Raw genomic sequence first — 22058 nt, forward strand, 5'->3', positions numbered from 1 at the left:
GGGAGGGGAGGGGAGGGGAGGGGAGGGGAGGGGAGGAGAGGGGAGGAGAGGGGAGGGGACGGAAAAGAAAGATATTCTATATCCATAAACTTCACCAGATTGCCAAAGAAGTCTATGATACATACAAATTTAAGAACCCCTGCTTTAAAAGACAGGTAGGAATGTGAGTTATGTAAACCATTAATAATATGTGTGTGGAGGAACAGTTTTTGAACCACAATCGTTCACAAAAAGTGATGAGCCCTAGACTTTTAGTGTCTGACACCAGAAGAGTGTCCCCAACATACAACTGAAAGGAATTTGGCAAAGTTACCTTACATTTTCCGGAATGTCCTTTTTGTCTATAAGTCAGACTAAGTAGGAAGAAAGTGAAACTCTAGTCAATGAATCAAATGGCAGGAAGGGCCAGCGGAGAGGATTGATTCCCCTCAGGATCCTATACATATTACACAGCTCCTTGGCTGCATTTCTTGTGTAGGTTAAATGAATTGTTCCCATTAGTGTGCTGATAGGACAGCTCCTTGAGATGAAGGAGACTCTGTACTTTGAATGTCATGGTAAGGAAAAAGGCTCTGCTGAGAGGAAGGGTGACAGTGCCGCTGGTGGCAAGATTTTACTGTCATTATGAAAACCATATAAAGTGATGACTTACAGGAAGGCTTGGAGTTTTCAGTATAATATATAATAATAATAAGGCCCCTGTCAGCTTCTAAGTGAGGTAAGATTTCTTCACACTTTGGTAGTTTATTGAGAGTGTGGTGGCCAAGAGCAGTTCTAGTTTCCCTTCAAAACTCTGCTCAGATACCGCCTCCTACACCAGGCTTTTCTTGTTTCCTCTAGGTGCTAGTTCTTTGCCCTCAATTACCTTGTGTTTACTTTCTACATATTTCATATGTGCTAGAATGTATGCATGTTGTTTCCCCTGATGGAAGTTAAGTTCCTTGAGGGCAGGGAATATTTCATTGTTGTCTTTGTATCCACAGTTCCTGGTCTATTGTCTAGTATGCAGTAAACTCCTCATAAATGCTTGTTGATTGATTGATGGTTTCACCAAACTTTCTCTGCCCAGGCTATATAGTGCTTCAGGAGCATGATCTTGAAAGTTCACTCGGTGGTTCTTTTGCTGTTATTGTTTAGTCATTTTTCAGTCATGTCCAACTCTTCATGATCTCATTTGGGGTTGTCTTGGCAAAGAAATTGAAGTGGTTTGCCATATCATTCTCTGGCTCATTTTACAGATGAGGAAACGGAGGCAACCAGGCTTGAGTGACTTACTTGGAATAACATAGCATTGTCTTGTCCTTCAGTTTGAAGAGGACCAATAGCATCACTGGATGATGTCTTGACTCTTGTATGAATTGGATTTAAGTGTCACACAGCTAAGTGTCTGGAGCCATATTCAAACTCAGAAAGATGAGTCTTTCTGACTCCAGGCTGGCATTCTATCTACTGAGCTATTTGCCTGCCCTAGGGATAGGGGGATTCTTTATGAACTGGGGAATGGGTCAGGATTCAATATTTCCTGAGAACTTGTTTGCTTTATCTGGGAATTTTTTTCAATGTTGATGCCTATTTAGAGTCAATCATAAGTTTAAGTTAAAAGTCCAACAGTTTGATGCCTTATCACAGAAAGGATGTCAACTTGGTCACTTGAAGAACATGCCAGCAGACTACAAAACTAATGAGTCCTACAACCTGAAAAGGCCCGAGAACAGGCTCTGAAACACAGACTTTCTAGCCACCACTTACTTATTTATCCTATCCCCCGGGAGTTGACCACTGTGGAGTAAGGGTGGAGTTTTTCAGCCTTATCAGTTCCTAAAGATCCTCTAGTAAAGGTATAGAGGAATTGAAATCTGATTTGTCAGAGGACCTATAACCATGATGGAACTTTACTGATACTGGTGCTTTCCCTCTTTCAGACTGTAGCCCTTTTACTCTTTAGTAATTTTTAGTTTTTAAAAGCTGATGTGGCTAAAAAATTTTTTTGATGGTGTTTTTAGGTACTTTCCCTGTTCCAAAGGATCCTTTAAAAAAGTTAACAAAAATTGTAAAATGTCATTGTCAGAGAGAACCTTTAGAGATTATAGGAGAAAATTGAATTATAGGTTTCAAGGAAGTCCCTTACCCTCACTTTCAATCTAGACCTATGATTTCATCTGTATTGTTAAATCTTAATACAGAACTATGCCTACACCTACATAGATTGGCACCTTACCTATAACAAATTTGTAATTTCCTGTGTCATTGAGAGGTTAAGTGACTCTCCCATAAACAGCCAGGATGTGTTAGTGAAAGGACTCAAATCTAAATATCCCTTGCTCCTAGGCTAACTTCTATCCATTCACTACACCATATTGCTTTAAGAAAGTAAGATTTTTTATTGGAGGCAAAAAGGTAAAGTCCAAGGTTCTACTAACTGAAATAGTTTTTGGACCAGAAAAATGCCCAGTGGACTTTTTGTGGAAACTGGACCTTAATGTCTATATCTGGGTAAAGGGCTGAATGTATGGTGTGATCTGTACTAAAAAGTTAGGAGAATTACTGGGACTTTATCTTGTATTTAAAGGTCATCTGAAATTCAAAAAGATAAATCCATATGTTATGGATTTGAATCAAAGAAGAAATTCCTTATTTGCCACCCTTCATTAAAAAGAACCTTGATAGGCTTCTCCAGCCATATAAAAAGCAGCATTAGACCTAGAGCATAAAAGGTATAGTGAAGAAGCATTCAAGAATAAATTGGTCTTTTTCATCCTTGGCCCTTGCATGTCATTTATATTTCTTGTACACTAATTATCTTCTCTTTTGTCTGAATCATTTTGAATGTATCATATCCCTAATTTAGATTAAGTTTCAAAAGGGTAGAGATTTAATCTTATCTAAATTTAATGCCTCTGCCAACAGCTATCATAGTACTCTGCACATAGTAGGCACTTTAAAAATGTCTCTTAAATTGTAGAACTTTATGAGGTCTTTCTATTATTTTGCCTTTGGCTTCATTTTCCTGGGAACCTCAATAAAAGATGAGAACTACAGAAAGATTCTTAAGCTCTTTTAAAACTAAGCTCTTTTAACTCTCCCTATTGGAATAGCCAAAGAATAAGTCTGGCTTGAGCACATGGATAAGGTAATCCAAATTTTATAGTTTGAGTATTGTTTCAGTTACTTTTTAAGAAAAGGCTACAAGTAAATGATGAGAAGTGCCTGTTGGCTGTCCATTAATGAAGTAATCCACCCAATGCCCTATTTCACTTTGTCTCTATAGACCATGCCATAAAAAGATTGAGGGAGCAAATAAATGTTCAAGGTCAAAGAACCAATTAGTGTCAGAGCCGAAATTAGAAAAGAGGAAAAATACTCATCCAGATTAAGCAATGATTTTCAAAATCAGAAATATATGCAGAACTCCCTCCAAGAACATATTTTGCTAGGTTCTATGTGAATCTGGATGGGTGTGGAGAGAAGAAAGGAGATTATATTTGGTAGATCCTGCCCTCAGGTTATCTCATTTTGATCTGAAAGAGACTGAGAGAGCATAACATCATAAGAGAGTAAGGCAAGAATTTCCTTACTATATATTCCGTGGAATATTTTGCAAACAGCTTAGAAGTTTAAGATTCTCAAAGACTTGAGGGAGAAATGATTTGTTTATGAAAAAGTAGCCATGTAGCTAAAGGCTAAAACCATGTCTTATGATCATAAATTGACATTTTCAAATAAGGATTGGATTTCAAGATAGAAAGACCTAAAATAGCTACTGGAAGGTCAGAGAAACAGCCATTTATTCATCCTCCTTGTTTTCTGAGTGATAGGACTTCTTTTAACTGTCTGAAATTCTAGAAAGTACAGCAGACTTGCTTTTAAAGAAGACTCTTGAGTGAATCTTTGGCCTCACTGATACAGACTTTCCCTACAACACAGTTTGCATCTTGTCTACTCTTTTCAGCCTGGTTAACTCTTATCCCAGTCTTTCTATAAATCCCCCTTACTATTCTCCAAAAATAGTGACCGTCTTCTCTCGAACTTTTAACATTATATAGGTATTGATGCAGGATATCTTATTTTCCTTTTTAAAAATGAAGAAACCAAGTAAATTATTTGCCCCTGATCACCCAGGCAATAAATATCAGAGCTGAGATTTAAATTGGTGTTTCCTGATGCCAAGTCCAGTGCTCTTGGAGATAGTGGACCATGGAAAAGAGTACATAGGTCCAAATCCCGATTCTGTCACTTATAACTGGCAAGAGGCAGGTCTCAACCTCTCTGTCATCAGTTCTCTCATCTATAAATTTGGATATTGCTCTGAATGGCTTTTAAGATTTCTTCTAGCTCTCAATATGTGATCCTCTGCTATACTGCATGACTTAATCATATCTGTATAGATGGAATTACATATCCAATCCTATAAATGTGTAGGGTAGCTAGATGGTGCAAAGGATAGAGTGCCAGGTCTGGAGTCAGGAAGGCTTATCTTCCTGAGTTCAAATCTAGCCTCAGCAGTTACTGTGTGATCTTGGGCAATTCATCTCACCTTATTTGCCTTAGTTTCCTCCTCTGTAAAATGAGCCAGAAAAGGAAATGGCAAACCACTCCAGTATTTTTGCCAGGAAAACCCCAACTGAAGTCATGACTGAAAAACAATTCAACATCACAAAGAAGGGACCACGAGTAATACTAGGTTATCAATGATGAAGAAGCAACCCAAAGTCTGTGACTCTCTGTAGGTATCTTATAATACATTAGTGCAATGTATTGGAAAGAGAATTTATTTTGCAAGCAGAGGACTTGAGTTCTAATTCCAACTCTGATATTTACTACTTCTATGATCTTGAACAAGTCATTTCTTCAGAACTCAATTTTTTATTGGTTAAAAACAAAAAAGAGGTTGGACTAAATGACCTTTCAGTTTAGTTCTAGCACAAAATCTATGATCCTATGACCTTGAACAGAAAACAGCATGTGGGATTATTTATCATGTATTCCAGTGAGGTTACAGATTTACAGGATTACAGATGTAGAGTTGGAAGGGACAACTGAGACCATCTAGTTGAGTCCCTTCATTTTAAAGAGGAGAAAACAGAATCTAACAGAGATTAGAGGACTTGTCAATGGTCACCCAGCTAGTAAGGGTCATCTATGGGACTTGACCACAAGTCCTGCACTCTGTCACACTAATCCTTGCTACTTTTGTATGATTTAAAGACTTTTTTCACTTAATTCCAAGAAGAAACTGAACTTGAAAAAATATTGGATTTTATATGAATCCATTTGGATAGGTATTCATTCATGGGTCCTGCTTTGATGTAACCTGATAGATTCTATAACTTAAAAAGTGTTTTTAATAATTGGGTTTGGGTGAATGCAACATAATTCTTGTGCACTAATCACTGTAACTCTGCTTACTCCCATATTGTTCATTTTATTATGGAATGGGGAGCCTCAAGCCATGATTTCATCCATATGGTAATCTCCTCCTGTGGAAACTTTCTCCTGGATTGCAGGTTAGAGACCTAGCTGTAACTCAGAATCTTCAAGAATGGCCCAGACCACTATTTAAGGGGTTAAAAGACTTATCTTTAGCTAGGATTCAAACTCAGGTCTTCCTGATCCCAAGGCCACTCCTTAATCTATGTAAGGTAGTCGTGCAGCCTCTTACCTACATGTGCATGGCAAACATTGCTGCTTGCTAAAACCTAAGACCTGAATGGAGCAGAGAATATTACACAAGAGGAAAAAATTATTTATTTGTTTGCTTGTCAGTAGTTGGTTTTTTTTCCCTGTATGGGGTTGAAGAAACCCCAGTTTTCAGAAAGAAATAGGAGCACCTAAGGAAGTCTGTGAGTTCTCTTCTATTAAGTTGCCAACTGGAGGTTAAGAGTTGTTGATTCTAAAATTAAAAATGATAAGCATTTGGGAAGCCATGCCCAATGGAGGCCTGGAATTAGTTGATATCTAATTCACTAAAATTGAGAGAAAGTTAAATACTTTTCCTTAAAGTGAAGTAAGGAAAAATAGAATTGGATTAAGCAGTGATATGTAACCACTGACTGAGAAATGGTATTTACTTGGAATTCTCTATATGGTATCCTTATTTAGAGAAATATTCATGAGTTAAGCTTGAGTTTATATTTGTTATTAGTGCAGCATTATGTGGTTTCATGGATAGAGAGCCAGGCCTAGAGACAGAAGGTCCTAGGTTCAAATTTTGTCTTAGATACTTCCTAGCTAGCTGTATGAACCTGGGCAAGTCACGTAACCTCTTACAGCTCTTCTGCCTTGAACCAATATTTAGTATTGATTCTAAGATGGAAGGTAAGGGTTAAAACATTTTTTTATTCGTTATCCCTATAGAAAGCAGATTTTTTATGGGAAATGTATAATTAACTGGATTATCTACTAATCAGTACTCACAATTATCCACATCTGGTGAAAGCTTAGCTGGGAGGTATATATGGTCTTACATCAACCCAAAGTACTATTCACTGGGTTCTAGCAACCCAAATTACAGACATAAGAAGAAATTAACAACCACTGTGGTGGCAGCCTTGTAAATCCAAAACCTATAAAAGAAAATATTTATCTTTCTAAAACCTCTAGCTAGGTTTTGGAAAATAAAAAAAAAATTTGATCTAATTTATATTTTCTTATTACATCCAACATGTCATGAAGGTAAATCAATTCATCTTTTAACCTCTGTTTGAATGGTAGGAGGGGGCAAGAAAGAATGTATCCATAGCAAATATGGCATGTGGCTATTATTCCCGAGACAGGGCTCGTCCCAAAGCACACTCATCATTTTCAGAAGGCCAGCCTCCTTTCAGCTATGAGGAAATTTAACTGTTTTGACTTGCCATCACCAAAATGTCATTGACAAAAATACTGCAGCTTGGGAGAAATGTGTTTTAGCAGATGGATAAGTGGGTGTTTTCTGCAGGTGTTTTATTACCTTGAGCCCAATATTTGATTAAGCATTACAAGTGAGGTTGTGACCTTTCCAATCTTCCCAGTTGCATATCCCTTAAGGAGATCATAAAGATTGTGTAACGGACAAGTAAAGCATGCCCATTTATTCAGCGTAGGCCATGACAAAATTGATTTATGCTAACACATTTGAAGTTTCATTTAACTGTAGTTGTTGATTGCTTGACCCCCTCTATGAGCCCTGGAGGCTGCATTCATCAGATTGTATTCTTTTTCTTTAGCTCTTTTTATATATTTCAAATTTCTCTTCAACTTCTCCAGGTATTTGATGTGTTTTCCCTAGGCACTTTGTTTCTTTATTCCTTTATGCCTTCTGAGAGAGGCATCGTGATATAGTAGTTAGAGGACTGTAAAAACCATTCTTAGCTCTCAGTCTATATAAAAATAAATAGTGGGCTGGTTTAGCCCACTCTTGGGAGTTTATCCACTTCTGCTCTAAGCAGCTAAGATATGCAAGTCTCATAAATGATGGAGGGAGTCTCTCCTCACCTAGAAGTTCCCTGCACCCAAGAAATCACAGCTCCAGTCCTAATCCTTCTCTCACTATGATAAAGAACTAACAAGTATGAATGTGGATGCAAGAAAACCACCTGCATTCTATAAAGTTCTTTGTTAGTAAATTGTAGTGTTTAATGTTAAGTATGTTCTATAGGTACTTAGGTAAAACTATTATGAAATTATTACTTTTTATTTATTACTTATTTTATTTATTTATTTATTACTTTGTTAGTAAATTGTAGCGTTTAATGTTAAGTATGTTCTATAGGTACTTAGGTAAAACTATTATGAAATGATGGATGAGTTGAAGAAGAGATACTTTGCAGTAAATATCACAGAAAGAGTACTAGATTGGAGTCAGAGGACCTACATTCAAATCCCAGACCAATCATTTGTGATTGCAGTTACCTTGTGCAAAATCACTTAAAATCTCTGGCCTTCAGTTTCCTCATCTTTAAAAGATAGCTTCTGTAGCCACTTTCAGGTCTAAATCTATAATCCTATGATTAGATTAGATGCCAATCTCTGTAGACAAGTGAGGAGATAGTTTGAAAAAATTATGGAAATCAGAAAATCTGGGTCTTTTTTAATTAATTAACTTAATTAATTAAGAATATTTTTCCATGGTTACATATTCATGTTCTTTCCCTCCCCTCCTCCTGTCCCCTTCCCAGAGTCAACAAGCAATTTAACCAGTTTTACATATATGAGGAAATCTGGATCTTAAACCTGGTTCAAATCCTCCAGTAGATTAGTAATTAGTAAGGGGTATTCAGGGAGAACTAGTACCTTTGGTATGGGAGCTTCTCAAGCCCTTGTCAGGGCTGCTCATCCATCTTTGGTGTCCATCTATCACCCAACTCTCACCTATGGCTTCAAGAAGCTGTAGCATGGTCAGTGGCTACACTCTGGTAAAACTGTCTTAGCGAACAGGCTAAATCAAAGAAACTGACAGTCCTCAAACCACTGGTGAGTTAGGGAGATATCTACCCCAAGAATGTGAAAACTTTCCCCCAGGAGGGGGTATGTGAAAAATGGATGGAGAAAATGGTGGAGAAATGATGGATGAAAAAAAAATGTTTCAATGGACATGAAGACAGTGGAAGCAGTGCCTGTGGAGCACTTAGAGATTGGTCAGATATTGAAAATGTCAAGGTCATCCACTGCATCTCAGGTTGTCACTTTTATCTTTTTTGTTTGACTTTTGTCTTGCCACTGGATTTTGGTGACTCTAGAAGAGTTAGGTTGGCAGTTTTGTACAACTCTGCCTCACTTAAGCCCAATTCATGAGAAAGTCAAGACATCGCCCTGTGATGTCATTGGTCCTCTTTGAAACAAAGGACAAACAACATCACTAAGAGATGGGTAACCTTGAGTAAGTCATTTAACCTACCCAAACCCCAGTTTCCTCATCTATAAAATTAAGGGGATGGATTAGCCAATTCAAAGTAATCCACCAAGCTTTAAACGCCCATTACCTTCAATGCAGTAGGGATATAAAGACAGAAACAAGATTTCCTACCTATATTGTCTCATATAGATGGGTTCTTAAAAATACCTATGTTAAGCTTTGGTGTTAGATTATGGAGGATATTGGAACTACCGAAAATGTTTGCTCTCTTTTCAATGATGGATTTGCAAAATAACCTTCTTTTATTCAGTTCAATGAAGCAAACATTTATTAAGTGCCTACTACATACAAGGAGGGGCAGCTGAGTGGCTCAGTGGATTGAGAGCCAGGCCTAGAGACTGGAGGTCCTAGGTTCAAGTCCGGCCTCGGACACTTCCAGCTGTGTGACCTTGGGCAAGTCACTTGACCCCTACTGCCCACCCTTACCACTCCTGGGCCAAGGACGGTCCCTAGCCCGGATGAAAAAAGGAGGAGGGTTGGGCGTGGGGCTAGCAACCCCACCCTGTAAAAACTACATCTGCTAAAGAAACTGCAACCTAAAGTAGGGGCAGCTGGGTTAGCTCAGTGGATTGAGAGCCAAGCCTAGAGACGAAAGGTCCTAGGTTCAAGTCCGGGCTCAGACACTTCCCAGCTGGGTGACCCTGAGCGACTGTGTGTCCCATTGCCTACTGGTTGTGGCCCTATGCTCCTAGAATGGAGGTCCAGGATAAAAAAAAAACACATAAGGAAAAGGTAACATAACTAGAGGGCCTGCTTTGGAGTCAAAATAACTTGATCTTTACCCATAACACTTACTGGCTCTTTGATCCTGGCAAGTCATTTAACCTCTTTATGATTTAGGTAGCTCTCTAAGTTGAAGAACTATTACTCATCTGCTTTGGTAAAAGATATTTCCTTTCCTGTAGGTCCAAAAAAATTGCAAACCCAGATATTTTCTCCCCTCAAAAAATGTGCAAGGTTCTAGGCACCAGGGATACAAAACAAAACAAAATAAAGCAGTCCCTGTCCTTAAGCAGCTTGCATTCACCTACGGAAAATAATATAGATTGTTTTTGTTGTTCACTCTCTTTACTTGTGCTCCAATTGTTCATGACCTTGTGGACCTCCCTCCACAGGGTTTTCTTGACAAAGACACTGGAGTGATTTGTCATTTCCTTCTCCAGGAGCAACTGAGTTAAAGTGACTTGTCCAAGGTCACATAGCAAAGAAGTTTCTGAACCTGGATTTAAACTTAGGGCTTTATGACTTCAAGCCCAGGTGCTCTACCCACTGTACCATCTAGCTGCTCCAATTAGTATGGATACCAATAAGTAAATCTAAAATGTATGTTCCACATATACAAAATAATCTGGAGTGGAAGAAAAGTTGTGGGAATTAAGCAAAAATTCTTGCAGGAGAGGGTACCTTGTAGGGAATGTGTTTGGACAATAGGCAAAGAAGTGAGAGATGAAATGTTATGAATGAGGAACAATAAGAAGGTCAGTTTGACTGCAATACAGAATGTCATAAGGCTGAAAAGATAGGCTGGAGCCAGATTACAAAGGAAGTTATACACTAAAATGAGAAGTTCATATTTTTTCATTGAGGCATTAGAGAACTACAATGGTTTCTTGAGCTAGAGATTGACTTGGCCTTTTCCTGTACTTTAACCATAAAGTAAGTCCAGAATTTGTTTTGATTTGGCTTTCCTATGGAGACTCAGTTTTTCTGTAGGGATCACTTGGCTTATGAAGAACTATAGATATAGTAACATATTATTTGCTCTAGGTGAGTGATTTCTGGATTTTTAGGTCATTATTATCCAACTAGATTTGGTTGATCTGGCTTAGGCACCCACTGTGCTTATGGATTCTTGATAGAGTACAATGACTAAGAGAAACTTTCACAAGATTCTATGGAGGTCTAGAAACTAAAGTAGGTCCTAAACAAACATAGTGAAACCTAAAGGTTTCTACCTAGATTTACTGATTACCCAAGATCACTTACAAAGTAAAGCACTACCAGAAACCTGGTAAAGAGAGTTCATTTACTGTATGTCTCTGCCTTTAGCCAATACCACATTTATATAATGTCAGTGGTCTTCTCTAAGTGGATATATATTCTATATAGGGACTCACAAAAAGAAAATTTACAAAAAAGAACAAGGATACTTAGTGATATATTTTTCTTATCATTACTACTCATTAGTCCTGATAGTGCACTTGGCACCACCAATGACAGAAAAAGAAATGAGCCCCATTTAGAAGATAGGAACTTTATATATATACATAGCAAGTAGAATATTAATCATCAAAGGAGAGGTGATTCAAGAAGTCTAGATTTGATATTTCCCATTCAAGTTTACTCTTTTTTTTTTCGCATTCCTTTCTAACCTGGTGAATTTCTTATGTTGACTTTAATCTTAGGCCTTGGTTGGGTGACAACTTTTTCTGTCTTCATCAGAATTAAGGAAGTTTGTTTTAAATATAGGTATGTCAGTAGAAGAAAAACAAAGAAAGACTTAAAGATAAAAGAGGAACTTTCCTATTTTTTCCCTTTTTTATTACTTTATCCATTTTTAAACCAAAAATATAAATCTGTAATAGTATAAAAAGCAACTGCATAAAACTGCTGAATTACTATAACAGAAATAGTTTAATCCATGCAAAAGTGTAACTGCAAGAAAGCCAAACATTTAAGATATTATTTATGTTCGCAATTAGTATTTCTAAGTGAATTTTTAAAGGCTTTTATGCAATTACAACATGGTTGATTGTCGTAACTTTGCTAATGCTTTGATGTCTCGCATGTGCTGTCCTTGGTCCCTACAACCCTGGCACATAATTTACTTCTGTTTTGAGTGAACTATAAGCATTAGTGTCCATTAAGAATTTTTGAAACAAAGTCCAAAGATTACTTGGAGCACTTTCAGCAATATGTACTGATTGTCATTAATAGTTCTTTTGTCCTAGACAAGGACATTGTTTTGTAACATCATTTTCTTTGGCTAGCCCATTCTTAGTCTGTGTTTCTGAACAACTTCCTACATGTTTTTGTTCCTTGACTTTTGACAAAAGAAGAGAAACCCATGGAACTTCTTAGAAAATGGGGGCAGGAAGGACATGGAAAAGCTAGAGAGGCAACAGGGTGGTATACCTTCACTTTTTTTGTTGTTGAACTATCTCTTATCTGATCTACAAGGAGCAACACTAATGCCAGGTCTAGTCTTCTCCCTTATACTCTTCATATTTGCTAGATTTTCTGCATTTTAGAGCTGTATATACACAGGTTTAGAATATGATGGTACCTTAAAGGTTATCTAGACTGTCCTTTTATTTTTGAAATGAAGAAACTGAGTTCAAAAGAGGAAGAGTCATGCTCAGATTCACAAAGTTGGTTTATGAACTTTGACTCCGAAGCCACTGTTCTTTACGTCACATCCCAACTTTCATCCTTAAAGATTTCACAGTGATCATTTTCAAGTGTCCTTAAACCTAAATCCCCTCAAATTTATCTAGCATCTAATAATAATGTATAATGACTGCTCATATTTATCCAAGAAAGGTTTCTCTATCCAAATGGTGCTTGATAAGACCAATTTTTAAATGAAAAACTGAGAAGTAGATGGAAAATAGTTCTAATGCCTATGAATTTAGAGCCATTTTCTAGGAGATAAAAACAGAAATAAAATCACAAAGGTTCAACATTCAGGTAAAATTTCCTTTTGTTTTTTACAGAGTGATGCTTTATGCCAACCAAAGGAATCTTTAGTTATCATTTGGCCCATCAGAGTATAGGAGTTTTCCCCTCTTGAAATGTGGAAATTTGGCAGGGGTAAAAAAGTAGCAGTGTAGAATGTTTCATTGGGTTTCAGCTTTGGTAATATTTGGATGGGCATTTCTAAGTATCAACTCACCTAGTATAAGATATTCAATCTCCTGGGCTTGAACTCAGAAAGAACTGGTAAGATCTATGTAAAGATGGCCAACCAAAGTCAGAGAATCTGAATATTGGTAGAGGGACATTACCATCAATGTAGACATCCACAAATTTATTACCTATAGAAATGTTGCTAAATTATTTAGCTTTTCTGAAGAGAAGAAAAGGTGTTGTCTTTTTTTTTTTTTTTTTAGTATAAACATCCTCAGCACCACAGAGAATTTTCTAGCAACAGGAGTTCATCAAAGAAGTTAATTTGTCCGAGATCTGGCAATGATTGGGAATGTCGCATTGGACTGCTGAAGTGCTAAGCCCTGTGATAACTGGAACACTGACGTTTCTCCCTTACTGATAATCATGGCAGTGATGTATGGGTGGTGTTTTCATGACGTTTTCTTAGCCTTGCTTTGAAGCATGGTGAACAAAAGTCAGAAAATCTTTCCATGTTAACAGCACTGGTGTTTGGGCAGGATTTTTCTGGGTATTTTTTTCTTTTCCTTAACAGGGTGAAAATTGGCAATTTTAGACTGCTGTGATCTCTTTAGAGGGACACAAATCCATCTAAAATATTGGCTGGTCAAATGTGCTTATCTATATGTAGTAAAACACATAGTTTCTGACAGTTTTACCAAACATGTTATCTCTTTCTAGCCCAGATAATTTTTTTCAGTGCTATTTCTTTTTATATCATGTTTATTTCACAATGCCAACCTTTCCTTTCTAGTGAATCTTTCCTTGTAAAAAATTCTTTTAAAAAAGCAGTTCAACTAATAAACTATATCTCAGAACATATGCAACATTTTATATCTATAGTTCTCTACCTGCCCAGTGAAGTAAGGAAAGTACATTTTCTCATTTCTTCTCTGGTAGGTTAGATAATATTAAAAGATTGATCAAAATCATTATTACGTACCCTCTTATTTTCTTTTTGTAGTATATATTTTTATGACCAAAAAAGGATTTTAAGGGGTTTTTTCCTCTAAAACTTTGTCTTACAGTTCATGAAAAACAGACATGGCTGTTACTTGTTTAGAAATAGGTAATATGTTTTGGTAACTCAATAGTAGCAGAGTAAAGTTCCAAAGATTACTGGCAAAATCTTGAATCTTAGAACTTGAAAGGAAATAATTTAGTATAATCCGTCATTTTATAGATGAAGAAGCTGAGGCACAGAGGCTTTAAGTTACTCACCCAAGATCACCCAGCTAGTTAGGGTTTATCTTATGAATGCTTAGCCTGAATAATTTGTTCCTTCCCCTACAGAAGCTAAGGCCCAACCACTCACTATAGAGATACATAATTCACTTGACTGCCTCTTGCAGAACCTCTGGCAAAGCATGCTGGTGTTATTCCAAGTCCCTTGGAAATGAATCAAAATCCTCACAACAGCTGGACTTGGTTTGATACCCTTTGGTGATGGTGATCAAAGTTCCTCACCAATGCTAATTAGCAAATCACTGAGACTGTGCAGACACTAATGAGCAAATATCTCCCTTTGGCTATAAGAGAGAGCAATCTGGATTGAGTTTAGGACCTAGACTAAACCTAATAATGTTGATTTTCATGAACTTATCTTGTTGTCTTACTTTCTCCTCTGGCAGAATGGAGAAATGTGTAGGTCACACAGTCATTTTGTGGTCATTATAGTGTGTGGAAACCTGTTTTAAACATCACCATCTCATTATTAATGTCTTGCTGGCCTCTTAACATCATGTGGTTGTGGGACACTGCGGGAGTTTAACTCCCTATGGGTTACAGGACATATCTGTAGGAGTGGTAGTAGTAGTGTTGGTAGGAGCAAGAGGACGAGGAAAAGGAGCAGCACTAATAGAAGCAGTGATGTTGGTGTTAGTAGTTGATAAAACTTTAATATACCACTTTAAATTTTCTGAGTGCTTTGTATTACACATTGATCCCTACGATAATTTTGTGAAATGTTTTTTATAAAATTAGGATATGAAGTCAAGTGGATTGGAAGCTCATTTTTAATCCAATTCACTAAAATTGTTTCATAAAATTAAATGGCAGTGGGTTGTCTCCCATGTTGTTTCTTCTTGTCCAGGCGGGACAGAGCATCTGGAGACACAGAATCAGGCAGCCAGGGGAGGAAGAGCCAAAGGTTGAGATAAGTTGCATTGCTTCCAAAGCTCAAAGAGGGATTGGCGATAATACCAATAACTTCTTGCTTTAGGCACATGGTTGCCTATTTACCTATTTTTAAATTGTCTGTTGATCACAGGCAAATGCAAAATGAGAATAGGACGAATCCATGATTTTGAATCACATAAGAAACATTTCCTTCTTTTCAGGATGAAAACAATTTTGTTGTTCTAATTAAATGGAGATATCATTTCTAAATGTTCCTATCTCTATCTGTTTGAATCTCACCAAAAAAAAAACATGTCTGAGATGATATCTCCTGATTTAGAAGGTCACAAGTATGGGAGTCATGTCTGTTTAAATTAGTTGTTGGAGAACCAAGCAGAATGACAGACATTTGGGGGCATATTATATCTATACATATATGCATGTACATTACACACAGATATGCATGTATATACACACACAAAGTTTCCAAAGTCTTATTGAAGTATTAAGCTTAAAGCTTTAAAGTTAAAACTGCAATCATACTTTTTGCACACTGTGTGTCTGCATATGTATATATATGTGTGTGTGTATAATATATGTATATAGTTATATAGACGTATAGATAAAATATACATTCATCTATTGCCTGTACATATGTATATATGTAAATACATATATGTTTATTTTAATACTTATATTTCTACAGGGAGGGGACTATGGTGCTTAATGTCTTGCCTCTATCAGTTTTCAGACCTCAGCTTCACTTTCCATGAAGAAATAATTCTGTTGTGTTCATTTAACTTATCTTAGTCTCAGTTTCCCCATTATGACTTGAAGGAAAAAATATCAGATGCCACCCAATCTCAGAGAAGTATTATGAAAATGACATTAGGAGCAAGAGCTAACATTTTATATAGTGTTTTAAGGCTTGCAAAGCACTTTAAATACTTTATTTGATTTGATCTTCCCAACAACCTTGTGAGGTGGATGCTATTTTTATGTTCTTTACAGATGGGCAAACTGAGTTTCAGAGCACTTAAATGACTTGCTCAGGGTTGGATTGATAGAAAATATCAAGGGCAAGATTTGGACCCAGGTCTCCTTATTCCAAATCCAATCCCCTTTCAGTTGTAGCAGGTATTTATTGCATTGAGCTTTGGGCTTCTCTGAGGAATTCTCTCTCTTTTTATTTTGATTACTGCTGGCATTTGGTTGGAAAAGCACTCTACCTTCCCATAACCACCCAAGGGTTTGTTTAAAACAAATTTTCTTGTTTATTTGGCATGCACTTTAATTATTATTGAGGGCAAATGTCTTTTAAAACTGGATAAGAATATTCTTGTTGGCAAATTAGCCCACATTTAGAAATGGATGGTATGTTGCTTCATCCTTGACTTACAAATATACAAACTGAGGTACAGAATATGTGATGTTGCCAAGGTCATCACCACAAGATTTAAAATTTTAACTCCCAGTCTACTATTACTTCTGATAGCAGGAACCTTCTGAGAGCAGGCAGCTTCCCTGGAAAGATTTTCAAAATCTATTATCAATGTAATAATCATGAAAATATTTGATGAGAACACTGCCTCACGCTGTATAATAAATTTGAGTAGAAAAGTTGAAGCAGTGGTATTTTCATCAGTGCTTTGGATGTCAGGAGAAAGTAGTTCCACACTCAGCGAATATAGATAGGTCTGTTTTGTGCCGTGTTAAATCCAATTGTGAGGAAGCCCTGAATAATCAGGAGTGACAGCATAAGCACTTTCTCTTCAAAGTGATTTTACAGAAAGCATTATTTCCTAAGAAAAGTACACATATGGCTCTCATAATGCTGAAAGAGCACTAATGTATCAATTTATTGGTGCCGGTGTCATGAGCTGGAGTTGCAAATTATATTCAGATTTAAAACTTTCTTTTCCATTGCTGTTTGTTGGAGTGCCCTTTCCATGATAAAGGTTATCTAAAAGGATTCTAAAATGCCAAGGACAGAGATGGACAACTGAGTGAGAGGACTATCTAGAGCCTTCCAAGGGTCCTATGGCTTGTTTCATGGTGCCAAACCAAATGCCAGGATGAAAAACAATAGTTTCCCTCAATTAAAAAAAATACGTTTGAGTTTGGGTTGCACTATGTAATTTCAGATTCCCTAAATAAGTCCTTTGGAAAGTTATGTGGGGAGCAAGTGGATGATTTTGGTCTCAGAGCATAACTTTGGAATTAACATTTTTTTCAATGTCTACTGTGGACTCTGAGAACAGATTTCTACCCCATATGATATGTTCCATAGCTAAGTAATAGGTTTGATGTGGAGGCTAACTTTTCCAATGAGTTTTTACTTTCAAGACAGAAGGTTAAATGGCTTTCTTAATAACTTGGAAGCCAATTTTTTTTTTAATTTTACCACTGTCCTTAGTCACAGGCTTAATTTCCTCAATATATACTATATTCTAGTTTCCTTTTCTTTCCTCATTAGAATATCCCCTGAAGAAGGAACTATTTAAATTGTACCCCTGTGACCTAAGGAAATGACAACAGTATGGTTTGCATTCAAACATGTTCATTTTATATTTGTACTATTATGGAAGCATTTAAATAATATATAGCTAAAAATAAGATTAAAAGTCTTACCCCAATGTCTCTTCAAAATATTGAAATGAGTGGCATAGAATTGGAAACTAAAGGGATATCCCTCAATTGGGGAATGGCTGAACAAATTGTGGTATATGATGGTGATAGAATACTATTGTTCTATAAAGAATGATGAACAGGACGATTTCAGAAAGAGCTGGGAAGACCTGCATGAACTGATACAGAGTGAAATAAGTAGAACCAGGAGAACGTTGTACACAGTAACAACAATATCATGGAACGATCACCTGTGAGAGACTTAGCTACTCTCAGCAATGCAATGATCCTAGACAATTCTGAGGGACTTAAGACAAAGTATGCTATCAACTTCCAGAGAAAGAACTGTTGGAGTCAGACTGCAGATGAAAGCATATGATTTTTCACTTTTTTATTTAGGTGTATGTTTTGGGGTGTTGGTTTTATATAAGTGTTCACTTATAAAAATGAAAAATATGGAAATAAATAAATAGGGTGGGGCTAAATATTGAAATTACTCCAAGTTCCCAAAGAATATGAATGTCAGGGCCTCAATTCTTCCAAAACTAAAAGGTTTCTAGTGACAGACACTATCTGCTATTGAAGGAAAAGCCCTACCTTGTATGGAAAGGTTGGTTCATCAACTATAGGTTGGCCACTAGGGAATGAATTCTTTGGTCACCATCATATCTAATATAGTATCTTTCTTTTGACTCTTGTCTTCTTTCATCACTTCTAAAACATTATGACAGATGTGGTCTTCTGAATTCTTCTGAATTTTCACATGAATAGGTGACCTTCATTTTGCCCATTTTTCATAGAAATGGTATTTATGTACTTATTGCCACAAAGAGATAAAGCATATATGTTTTATGAGCCATTCTTCTACTCCTTTCCCAAAAATAATAGTCATGAGATATCTCTTGGACCGAAAAGCAAAAGAAAACATCACAGCAGGTTAAATGCTTTGTTGTCCAGATGAATCTTATCTCAATAGGATGATATGCTTTGGTAAATGAGTGATGGAAAGTTTGTAATTAAAGGGGGAGAAAGCTTTGTAATTATATGTAATACAATGTAATAAAAGTTTATAATTAAAGGATATGTCCTACCATTTATCCCTTTCCCTTTTAACCAAAAAATAAGCATCTATTACAAAGAGACATTACCACTTATGAAAATTCAGTAGTAACTTCAAATCTTCATAGATGCTTTTGAAAGATAAGTTTGGTTGTTGTCTTTTGTTTCTATATTATAGTGTTGTTGCGGGGGTGGGAGTTAAAACTCTTACCTATCTCTTTAGAATCAATACTGAGAATTGGTTCCAAGGCAGAGGAGAGGTAAGGGTTAAGCAACAGGGTTTAAGTGACTTGCCCAGGGTCAAACAGCTAGGAAATATCTGAGGCCAAATTTGAACCCAGGATTTCCCATCTCTAGGCATGACTCTCAGTCCACTGAGCCACCTCATTGCCCCCACCATATTATAGTCATTTATGGACACCTACCCCCACCTCCTGGACTTATCCCTTCTTTATAATAAAGGAAAATAGTTGTGCAAAAAAAGATTATTGCTCTACCATGTCTGACAATGTACAGAATACTCTGACTACATGGTCCCCAGTCTCTCTGTGCAGAGACAGGAGAGACATTTTACCGTGGGTTCTTGGCGACCATTCTTGTTTTTTCATTTATGCAGAGTTTGATTTCCTTTTAGTGCTCTTTTCATCTAATGAAAAAAAAGAAAAATACATGCTAATTAATATCACAAAAAGACATGGGAGTAGAAGAAGTCAATATTAATTATTCCTCTGAAATAAGATTCTAATGATGCAGTATTTATGGAAAGGTTTCACCCAGTTGCAAAGTCAAAGAAAGAGCAGTAATCTTTGTAATTTACAGGAACATCTTTGTGTAAAACAACATAAAATAAAATATAAATACTCACACTTAGCATTATTTCTTCTCTTCCAGGTATTTCGGTAACAAAGAAGACGCATACATGTAAGTAATATATTTTTGTCCAAAGTGTTCTGAGGAGTTGGAATTATGTCTGGCTGATGGCACTCTTCGAGCATTAACTAACATTTCATCTGTGATGGTCAAAGGGGGTTCATATTTTTCAAACTGTAGAGGGATAGAAGTGGCACAACTCCACAAGTCTGTATCTGAGTATGTGTTGAAGATAGAGGACGATGCACGTTCTGATGTATTCTAGTGTTTTGACCCATTACTTTTTGTCAGGCAAATCTTGACATTTAGCAGGGAGGATTGATTACTTGGCAATCTCCCTTATTCTGTGTCCTTTTTAGAAATGGTCGGTATGTTTCCAAGGGAAATCACTGTGATTTCTTTACCATTTCAGTCTCCTTTCCATTTATTACTAGTCTGTAGATTAAACTGTTTCATATTTGTGTCTGTGGGGCAGAGACATTGTCTGGGAATAAAGGAGTTACAGTGTGGCTACAAACCTAGCCTAAAGAAGGTCCTGGTAAATGGCATTGCTCGTTTGATGTGGAAATGTGTGCTGGCTGGATACATATATATTTATATATCCATATATGTTTGATCCCTACTTTTCAAGGTCAAGGTTCTTCATAAAGAACCTTCATTCTTATTACAACAGAAGTTTAAAATGTTGTGCTAACATACGATGTGGTGGTTGGCAGTCTGAGCTGTGTTGTCATCATGTCCACTGAACAGCAAAAGGAAGTTAACATGTCATTTGACATCAGGTAGTCAAACTGTTACATTGGACTTGACCAGTGTGTCATTTAGACCTTGAATGACCAGTGTCACTAGAATGTGATGACTATTTTAGGTCAGAAATATAGACTGTGGTACATCTAAGATTTCTCTGGACATCTTTTTTATTTTTTAAACTAGGACAATTGTAGAGGTCTCAATGGCTCTTTGCTAAGGCAAAGAGCTAAAGAATCTTCCCAATTTCACTTTTTAAATCCACAATGGATAGAACTTTTTTAAAAAATCTTTTTTTAACTCAATATTACACCTAAGCAGCTTTAGCTCCTGCCTCAGTTTTGTTGAAAGCTTACTTGAAAATCTGCTCATGGGTTTGTCTGTCTGTCTGTCTCTATTTGTAGGGGGAAAAAACTCCTTAGATCTGAAGTTGCCTGTCATTTGAGATTTGAAATAGCAAAATAGATTACTGATGGACATCAGGATCTTTACCATTTAGAGAGTAATCCTGCAGTCCCTTTCTGCACCACTCTTTATGGGGCTTTAATGGCAGTTTTGCTTGAGGAAAGATTATTCAGACAGGCTACATTCGAATAATGGGTTGATTCTGTCCCTCATCTTACATACAGTTCCTGTTGGCTACCCCTGTATCAGCATAGAGAGAGGTCCTTAGTTTCTCAGGGGGGCTGTTTTGTTGTTGCTGCTGTTGTTGGTGCATATTTGAGCTCATAATGACTGAGAGATTGACAGTACAGGAGACTGAAGTCCTCTGTATATCCGCAGGGCAGGCATGGTACAGAGAGCTTCCTTGCACAGCCTTGCCCATGAGCTCGTCCCTGGCCTGGAGGGACTCCCCATTCTAGAGGTGGTAAGTAATTCAGTCTTTATGCCGGCTCAGTCCTGGGCCTCTCCTGAACAGGGGCTGGTGATTGTGCTGACTCTGATAGCATTTTGGGGCATGGACTCCCGTCCACCATGCAGTAAGCAGAAATCACCAGACTTTTTGTCTAGTTGCACCATGTCTTGGTTCTTCTTTTGTCAATAAAGATCCAGTTCAATTCCACTGGACATTAAGGCACCCTTCAGCTTATAACAACTTTTTTCCAAAATAAAAGCCAGAATTCTGAAGATGTTAGGCAATAACCATTGTCCATTGAAGGTGGACAATAAAGTAATATAATTATCAAGAATGATTTTATCCAACTGCTATCTTTTTCCTGTTTCAGAAAAAAAGGCTATGTTGTTGATTCTAATATTAAAGCATAACAGTGGTGGCAAGTGATGCAAACTGTAGTGCCCTAGCAACAGAGAATGCCATTTGTTGCAAAGGCCTTAAAGGATTCAGTTAGGACAAAGACAGAAAGAAAGGCAGGCACAGCAAGGCACATGGCCAATGTCTGTGAATTACATATAACTCTTAAACTATGAAAAGCAGCACAAAGGTCCTTGGGTATAAACATAATATAACTTTGACAGGGTTATAGATGAGTACTTTTCTATGTAATTCAAGCAAGAAAAAAAGATGGAAAATGCCATTTATATTTAGGAACCAGTTGGTATTTTTTCTTTTTTTTTTTTTTCTTAAGAGAAGGGGATGGTCTAGAGAATTAAATATCCATCCCAAGCACCCAGAAATGACCTGATCTGGACAGATAGTTGACACAACATTTCATACATGTCAAGCATAAATCAAGTTTTCCAAGTTGTGAATCTCTGCAAAAGGTACTTCTGTGCTATTGACCATAGAGATTGTATTTGTCATCCTGCACAGTAGACAACCCATCCTATTTCTGATCTTAGCATCTCTGTAGGGCTCTGACTTTGTGAGGAGGAAAAAATGAATCAGTTCTTTCTC

The 22058-nt window shown here is 37.0% G+C and overlaps 1 protein-coding gene across 1 annotated transcript in view; it reads left to right on the top strand.

Moving 5' to 3' along the window:
* RORA (RAR related orphan receptor A) overlaps window positions 1-22058 on the top strand; it is an 897474-nt gene that overhangs the window by 678373 nt on the left and 197043 nt on the right. The window contains exon 3 of the mRNA XM_044665391.1: window positions 19478-19507. Within this exon, the coding sequence (XP_044521326.1) occupies window positions 19478-19507 (30 nt within the window). The remainder of the gene's footprint in view (window positions 1-19477; window positions 19508-22058) is intronic.

This window comes from Gracilinanus agilis, chromosome 2 (assembly GCF_016433145.1).
Source record: "Gracilinanus agilis isolate LMUSP501 chromosome 2, AgileGrace, whole genome shotgun sequence".
NCBI lineage: Eukaryota > Metazoa > Chordata > Mammalia > Didelphimorphia > Didelphidae > Gracilinanus > Gracilinanus agilis.